General features: G+C 30.6%; 1 protein-coding gene across 1 annotated transcript; it reads left to right on the forward strand.

The window, feature by feature from the left end:
• Positions 1 to 548: 548 nt before the first annotated feature.
• Positions 549 to 4,184, forward strand: LOC142638034 (disease resistance protein RPM1-like). Its single transcript, XM_075812023.1, has 4 exons — positions 549 to 613; positions 698 to 3,564; positions 3,913 to 3,964; positions 4,068 to 4,184. Exon 2 carries the CDS (start codon positions 718 to 720, stop codon positions 3,517 to 3,519), a length of 2,802 nt encoding a protein of 933 aa, XP_075668138.1. The 5' UTR covers positions 549 to 613; positions 698 to 717; the 3' UTR covers positions 3,520 to 3,564; positions 3,913 to 3,964; positions 4,068 to 4,184.
• The last annotated feature ends 5,040 nt before the right edge of the window (positions 4,185 to 9,224 follow it).

Here is a 9,224-nt window from a genome sequence, read left to right on the forward strand (position 1 = left end):
ATTTAATTATGTAACTTCTTTTTTAAACTCGATTTTTCGAAAGTGGATGAGTTCCAACGTGGAACTTGATTTCACTAAAGTCGAGTTTTATACAATTCAGTGGAACGTGAAACTCGGGTTTCAGAAAATCAAGTTTCACGTTTGCCACATATCACTAAATTGTATAGAACTCGACTTGGCAAAATCAAGTTCCACTTTGAACTTGATTTTGAGAAAGTCGAAGTGAACTTGATTTTGAGAAAGTCAAATTCCAAAAAGATGTTACATAACTAAATAATTTGGGATAAATGTTTTTAAAAAAATAATTTTCAAAAACCAAATATTTAGGAAAAAAAAGAAAAGGAAAAACTCCTTTCTTGGAAGTACTACTACTAGTAAGGATATACATTTCTTTGGGTCTCAGTACAAAGCCTTTATAGAGCTGGGCCTTTTAGCTTAAAATAATGATGTGATATTGATATATTTTCTTTATGTTACAAAAGTAGGTTGCTAGCTTGAGGCAACAATTCTCTGATTCTACTACACCTGGTGGCCTTGCGGGATATTTTGTTTTCTTTTAGTGCACACCAAATTTGTGAAAGAGAACACGGAACTTGACCTTCCTGCTCACAAGGTAATACTGTGAAACATAAGCCCTTTTTTTTTGTCATTCTGTTATATTTTGGCACTGAGTTCATTTGCTCATAATTATGGCCAGTGATCTAAGTAGGAAGGAAAATGGCAGAAAGTGCAGTTAGCCTAGTTATACAAAATTTGGGCCCGCTGTTAATCACAGAAGCGAAATTGCTCAAGGGCATCCATGAAGAAGTTACAAGCATCAAACTTGAAATGGAGATGATCCAATCTTTCCTCAAGGATGCTGATATAAGGGCCGAGAAGGATGACATGAGCAATGTTACAAAGACATGGGTAAAACAGGTGAGGGAAGAAGCTTATCACACAGAAGATGTCATTGACGAATACATACTTATTGCAAAACAACCTCACAATCAAAAGCGTTGCTTCTATTTTCTTCAGAAGATTTTTCACTTTACCATAAACCTAAAAGCACGACATGTGATAGCCTCTGAGATTCGAGGTATCAACAGGATACTCAAGGACATCCAAAAGAGTGGTGAAAGATATGGCTTCAATGCCATAGAGCAAGGAAGAACCAGTACTGAAGCTGAAAGCGCTAAATGGAATGATCCTCAAATGGCATCCCCTTTCACTGAGGAAGCTGAGGTTGTGGGCATTGAGTCTCATAGAGATGAATTAATAAATTGGCTGATAGAAGGACCATCTAATCGCATGGTGTTATCAGTGATCGGCATTGGTGGCCTTGGGAAGACCACTCTTGTTAAGAAAGTATACCACAATTATAAGGTAGTACCACACTTTGATTGTTGCGCTTGGATCACTGTGTCTCATTCATACAAGATGGAGGAGGTATTAAGGGATGTGCTTGAGCAATTCTACAAGGCAAGGCAGGAGTTTGCTCCAATAGGAATGAAGGTGACATCACTAATTGAAGAATTGAAGCACTATTTACATGAACAGAGGTATGTAGTAATCTTTGATGATGTGTGGGATAAAGAATTTTGGGAATGTATAAAATATTCTTTCCCAGAGAATGACAAAGGCAGTAGAATAATAATCACAACTCGAAATGAGGATGTTGCTCCTCCTAGAAGTGAATCTCTTGATTATTATGCGTACAAGATGTCACCCTTACCTTTTGAAATAGCCTTTGAGCTCTTCTGTAAGAAGGTGTTTAAATGTGAAGGGGGGCAATGTCCTCCTGAATTTGTTGATATTTCTTTTGGAATAGTTGAGAAATGCGGAGGGATACCATTAGCAATTGTGGCTCTAGGCGGCCTTTTTTCAACCAAAGCCAAGGTAGTCTCTGAGTGGCACAAAGTTCTTGATAGTCTTAGTTCAGAGTTTGAAATTAATTCTTGTCTTAGAAGTATCACAAGAATTCTGGCATTTAGTTATCATGATCTTCCTTATAACCTCAAAGCATGTTTTTTATATTTTGGAATGTTTCCAGAGGATTGTGCAATTAATTGTGCAAGACTAACTCGGCTATGGATAACTGAAGGTTTTGTAAAAGAAAAGAAAGGGCATACATTGGAAGATGTTGCACAAGACTACTTGAACCAGCTTCTTCAGAGAAGCTTGATTCAAGTGGATAAGGAAGATTTTATTGGGAGAATTCGAAATTGTCGAGTTCATGATATGATGCATGAGGTAATTCTTTCAAGGTCAGAGGAATTGAATTTCAATCTGGTCTCAATGTCGAATTTCTCAAATTTTGAGAGAATTGCTCGACGCCTCTCAATTCAAAAAAATGTGAATACCCGTTTGCAGAATATTACTAATTCACAAACTTGTTCTATTCTCATTTTCGGGGCAGATGAAGTTCCTAATTCTTTTCTTTCTACTTGTTTTGCAAACTTCAAGTTAATGAAAATAATGGATTGTGAAGGTGCTCCTATAGATTACATTCCTAAAGAAGTGGGAAACCTATTCCATCTAAGATATTTAAGCCTAAGAGATACAAAAGTGCAAATGCTTCCAAAGTCCATAGGTAAATTGCACAATTTAGAGACGTTGGATTTGAAACGTTCCCTTGTGGCTAAGCTTCCGGTGGAGATTAGTGGGCTTCGTAAGCTACGATATCTTGTGGCCTACAATCATAACAAAGATACTAAATTCAATATAAATTCTTACTGTGGGGTAAAGATACCAAATGGCATTGGGCTTTTAAAGTCCTTACAAAAGCTTTCTCTAATTGAAGCTAGCAATGCTACCCTTATAACAGAATTGGGAAGTTTGTCACAGTTGAAGAAGCTGGCGATCTATAAATTGAAGAAAGAGAATGGGATGGATTTGTGCACTGCGATACAGAAAATGAGCCACCTTCGGTCATTGGGAATTTTAGCAACAAGTGAGGAAGAAGTTCTCAATTTGCAATCGCTGCCTTCTCCTCGTCCCCTCCTACAAACTCTTTTCCTATTAGGGAAACTAGAAAATTTTCCAAAATGGATTCCTAAACTTAAGAGTATGGCTTATCTTGTTTTATACTGGTCAAAGTTAATGAAAGATCCATTAAAGGTCCTTCAAGCTCTACCTAATTTGATGAGTCTTTGGCTTTATGATGGGTACAGAGGTGAGCAATTACATTTTGAGGGAGGAGGCTTCCAGAAACTCAAGTTTCTACAGCTTCGTTATTTGGGAGGATTGAATAGGTTGATAATTGATGAAGGTGCCCTGCCTCTTCTTGAAGAAATTCAAATTGGACCTTGCCCACAACTGAAGGAGGTGCCCTCTGGCATCCACCATCTGAAAAGCCTCAAAATTCTGAAATTTTTTGAAATGCCGACCGAATTTGTTCTTCGTCTGCAACCAGATGAAGGCCCTGATTTTTGGAAAGTCGAGCATATTCCCTCTCTCACTTTCCAATATTGGACTCATGAAGGAAACTACATTCGGTACAAGCTTGGTGATTTAGAATTGTTAAATCTGCGAAGTTGATTCATGGAGGACCAAAGTGCCCACACCACTTTCAGAAAATTTTAGGTATGCCATTCACTTATCCATTTTTAGACTATTACATTTACTGTAAATTACCAAAGTCTTTCACACATTCAATTACAGGCACCATTTTTTATAAGCCACTGCTCCATTTTGTTAACCAGCTTCAACCCAGCAAGTGATCATAAACACTGTTTAATGGCTCATATTTCGAATAATTAAATAGCTTCTATTATGATAATTAGCTTGAAACTAATCAAGACTTTTATAGATATCATTGTGAGTAGCATGAAGCAATAATTGGACAACAGCCATTGTTCAAATTTCTAATTTGTAGACAATTCTTTTACTAATGTTAGTATTTAAATAACCAAGCTTGTTTATTGTGGACAGGAAAGATGTTTGAGTGCTCAAGTTTTACTTGCCTACGAATTATATATAGTTGGTAAGCCTGAATTTCTCCCTTTCACACATTATAGACTTTTCTCTCTTTTGCATTTTTTATTACATTTAACTTTTTATTTCTATTTCTCTTGTCAATCTGTTAGGTTTAGCTTGAAATGCCAATGTTTCAAGGATTTTCAAGTGCCAGATCAAACAAGACATGGCTCTTTTCTTAACCAACCAGAACATTAGTAGTTGTTTCTCCCATTCATTGTTGCCTTTGTCATTGTATTGTTGTAATGTGTTATTGATTTTGTATCAAGATTGTTATAATTTGTAATTTTTTCTATATCAAACTTGTGCTTAAGCAAAAGAGTGATGTTTTAGTTGAATTGTATTTGTTGTCTTTAGAGTGGTTTAAGTATGTTAAGTGTTTCATTGGTATGACCACATGAAATGGCTTGGATATAATAGCTAAAATTCTATATAATGACATTTGCATATAATTTGTGAAAGAGTAACTAGATGTAAATGTTTTCTTTCTTTATTCATCGAAAAAGATAGAAATTGTATCAAACAAGCTTCTTGTTCTGATTATGGAGTGTCCTCGACTATTTCTAAAGACAAAGATGTTGTGTATGGTGTGGTGCTGCCATTTTGGCTTTGAGTAGTTTTCTGTGCTGCTATAGTGTTGTTGTTGTTGCCTAGTTTGTTGCAAATTTTGTGTTGATGTTTGTTAGGTGTCATTAATTTGATGTATAAATTCAGCTTTTGTTGCTTCTTTTTGAACTTCTTGTATGTTTTTTCTTGTTTCATTAAATTTTACTCATTCATCTGAGAAAAAAAAACTAGAAATTTTTTTACCATATGCAACATTCATTCATCTATATCTATATATTACTAAAAGTTGGAGCATGACATTTATTGCTGCTAAGCTCCTGTTGTGCCACCATCGCCACATCATTCGCCACATAATTATTTTTTATTAATTTATTCATTTTCTTTTTACAAATATATATATATATATATAGATTATTGACTTTACATATTCATCTTTGTCGGTTTTAACATCTATATATATTTCTTTTTTATTTCCAATTTTTCTATAGTTTTTTTTACATTCAATTATTTTTTAAATGTTTACACTTTCTTCTTCCCTTACCTTTTCATCTCCTTATTACCCTCTACTTTAATATTGCTATTCATCTTTCCCTTAATATTCCTTTGTTTGTCTCTTCTTATCCCTTCCCTCTTACTATTAATTTGTCACTCTTTTCCATTCTTTGCATAATTTTCTCTCACAAAAAGGTTCTCTCTCTCTCTCTCTCTCTCTCTCTCTCTCTCTCTCAATGTTTTTGTGGATTTTTATTTTTTATTGTATCTCCGCTTTAGGTTGATAAATTTTTGTGTTTCTAAGAACTCTAATTTAGGTTAATACAATTTAGTTTTGTGTTTTAAGTTATTATTATTATTATTTTTCTCTTTGAATGTTAAATTTTATCCGATTACATTATAAAAAATTAAAGATAGTAGATAAAAATAAAATAGTATTCCATTGCATAGCATAATTTGGATAATTTAGTGTTTATTGTTATATCTTTTAATTTTTCTTATTTTTTTTCTTTTCTTCAATTTTACTCAATATTGAAATTCAGGCACATCCTCTTTATCATTAAAGTATTTATATTTTCTCTCTCTTTTTTTTTTAAAAAATAAAAAATATAATATTTTACTTAAATTCAAATAAAAGAAAATTGTGTTCATCAAATTATACTCATTTTCCAACTTTTCTCCTTCTCTTTACCTTTTCACCTCCCCAAATATTCTACATTGATATCACTCTTCCTCTTTCCTTTTATCTTCTTTTATTTTGTTTCTTTTTATTATCATCCTCTTAGTATAAATTTGTCATTCACTGTTCCATTCTTTACATAATTTTCTTTCACAAAAAAATGGTTATTTCTCACTCTTTCTCCCTCAATTTTTTGGTTGATTTTTATTTTTATTTTTCTTGCATCTCTATTTTAGCTTGATAAAGTTTTGTATTCTTTAGAACTCTATTTTGGTTTATGGGATTTAGTTTTGTTTTTTAAGTTTTTTTTTTTTTTACTTTGATTGTTAAATATTATCATATTGCATTATAAATAATTTAAAAAAATGTATATAAGAATGTACTATTATTATATTACATAGAATTATTTGGTTAAGTTAGTGTTTATTTATTTATTTTTTTTGCACATATCATTTTATCTTCCTTTATTTTGTTTCTTTTTAGTATCATCCTCTTAGTATAAATTTGCCATTCACTGTTCCATTCTTTACATAATTTTCTTTCACAAAAAAATGGTTATTTCCCACTCTTTCTCCCTCAATTATTTGGTTGATTTTTATTTTTATTTTTCTTGCATCTCTATTTTAGCTTGATAAAGTTTTGTATTCTTTAGAATTCTATTTTGGTTGATGGGATTTAGTTTTGTGTTTTAAGTTTTTTTTTTTTTTACTTTGATTGTTAAATATTATCATATTGCATTACAAATAATTATAAAAAAAAAAGTATATAAGAATATACTATTATTATATTACATAGAATTATTTGGATAAGTTAGTGTTTATTGTTATGTATTTTTTTTTTTTTTGCACATATCATTTTATTTAGCATTTAAATTCAGCCACATCCCCCATATATATCATTAAATAATTTATATTTCCACTCCTTTTTTATTTTAAAAAAATTAAAATATAATATTTTGCCTAAAATAAATAAATAAAATTGTCCACATTAAGTGGAGTAATGCTAGGGAAACACTCATTCTCACACTCAATGCATCAAAAGAAGAATGAAATACAAAACAAATCAAGTTAGAAACACTAAATTAAAAAAAAAAAAAAAACTAATAATGCATATTTATTGTCATAGAATCATCATCAAATTTTGCAAAAACAATAGGTTGCCAATGGAGAGAGAGAGATATATGATATAGAAAAAAACCAATACAAAGTAATAAAGAGTAGATAAGGAAAAAAAAACCAAACGTCAATTAGTAATCGTTGATTGAAAAACAAAGAGGTTGTAAGGAGAAGTAAAAAATAAAATAGAGATTACCGTGTGAAGAATATTAAAAACTTTACATTGTGGTAACATAAACCATTAAATTTACTTAAAAAATTAAATCAACAATCAACAATTAAATACAATCATAGTACTAAATTTAAATTTAAAACTAATCAAATTCTAACTATGGAAACCATATTAATCATAACTAAAAAGGAGATGTTCTCTGATAGTAGTAGAAATTAAATAAGAAATAAAGTTACAAAATTTAAAAATCCATTTTTTGACATTTCATTTAACCTTATTTATAATATATATATATATATATATATATATATATATATATATATATATATATATATATATAATTTTCATACACTATTACTTTCGAAAATCTAATGAACAATTAATGCTACCTCTCATTTATTGTCTTTGTTATACAAATCATCAGTTAGTAAATATATAATAATGGTAAGAAGCGTTACAAATGAGATCACTAAATATATATATATATATATATATATATATATATATATATATATATATATATAAAATTAATTATCCACTATCATTATAGAGTAGTAGTCTATAATTTTACGTATCCAAAAAAGTAGAATATATAGAGTTTTCTTAAAGGTATGTGTAAAGATTCACTATATATGTGCGTAGATTCACTATATGTGTGTGTGTGTAAAGGTAAAAACAAAAGGATATATTTAAGGTTTTTATTAACTTTAAAACTAATGAAAAATCAATGGTTAATAACTGAAATTATAGTATTAACAAAATATTTAATGAGACAATCCTAAAAAAATTATCACGTGCAACGCGCAGGTATGCGACTAGTATTGATAAAAACGAAGTCCACTTCTAAACAACAAAATTAACAAAGGTTCAATTAGTATTAAACATTATGAATTTAGTTACTAATGAGTGTCTCCCACAATAGATTTTGATATCTAAAATCCTGATTTTTGGCAGAAGTCCAAACTTGTAGGTTAGACTATATTTCCAATAAAAGATTTTGTTGTTCCAGAATTTCCTGAATGAACCTCTTGTACTAACACTTTGATCTTGTTTCAATAAATTTAACTCATACATAAAGAATAATAATAATTGAACTAGAATTTTTTTTTTTTTTTTTTTGTTAAATAAATTAACAAGAAGTTAATATCGTTGTAAAGTGATTCTTTGACTACGATATTTTTAAATGTGATGGCGTAATTGCTTGTTGTAGCATCACAAGAAGTTTTGTGTTTGTAGGATGATATACTTTTTTTTTATTTTGCAAAACAAAAATGCTATGATTTTAGAATTATGAGCCTCTTCTTTTTTTTCTTTTTTCTTTTTTGGGGGGGGGGGGGGGGGGGGGGTTTAACCAGACAAAATGAAGCATTGGGGGCACCTTAGAACAAAGAAAAAAGAAGAGAGTATCTAGGTCATAACTTGATTATTTTATTTAACAGATAACAGGATTACCATCTGATATCAGTAAATGAACTTTATGGAATCTAATAATGTAAGATCAGTTTTGATTAATTTAGCTGATAAAGAACTTAGTTTAAAAAGTCTATAGCAAGTTGAAACTCATTGGCAGAAGTTTATTAGTACATTCACTCCTAGTAACTAATCGGTTTTGTCCATAGTTACCGACAACGTGTATGCATTGCCCCTAACATTGGAACACTGTCCATTAACCTACTATGAATAAAAGATAAAAGCTTTCACATGCTTTCTCAAGGACAATGCAATTTACAAAGGTGCCCTGATGGGCTTGTAGGAGATCAATGGGGAGTAGTTCTAGGCTTCCAACTTCAGGTTTTTCTATTAAAGAACATTAAATTTGTAAGTTATTAAGGATAATCACAATTACAGAAAAGACATTTGCTTATAATTTGTGAAAAAGTAAATCGTATGTATATGTTTTCTTTATCATCCAAAGAAGAAATTAGAAAACTGTTATGAAGAGGATTATAAATTGGATTGGGAAATGTCCTCAACTATCTTTAAAGACTAAAATGTCATACCAATGTGGTGTTGTCTTTTCTGTTTTGAGTAGTTTTCTCTGTTGCTGCCTAGTTTGTTGCAGGTTTAGGTTTAGCTTTGATGTTTGGTAGGTATTGTTAGTTTGCTCAGTTGATTCAGCTTGTGCTGCTTATTTTGAACCTCTTGTACTGTGATCTTGTTTCAAAAAAATTATCTCATTCATCTCAAAAAACAAACAAGAAATTGTTTACCATATATGCCATTCACAATGATAAAAACATTA

Source organism: Castanea sativa, chromosome 6, assembly GCF_040712315.1.
Source record: "Castanea sativa cultivar Marrone di Chiusa Pesio chromosome 6, ASM4071231v1".
NCBI lineage: Eukaryota > Viridiplantae > Streptophyta > Magnoliopsida > Fagales > Fagaceae > Castanea > Castanea sativa.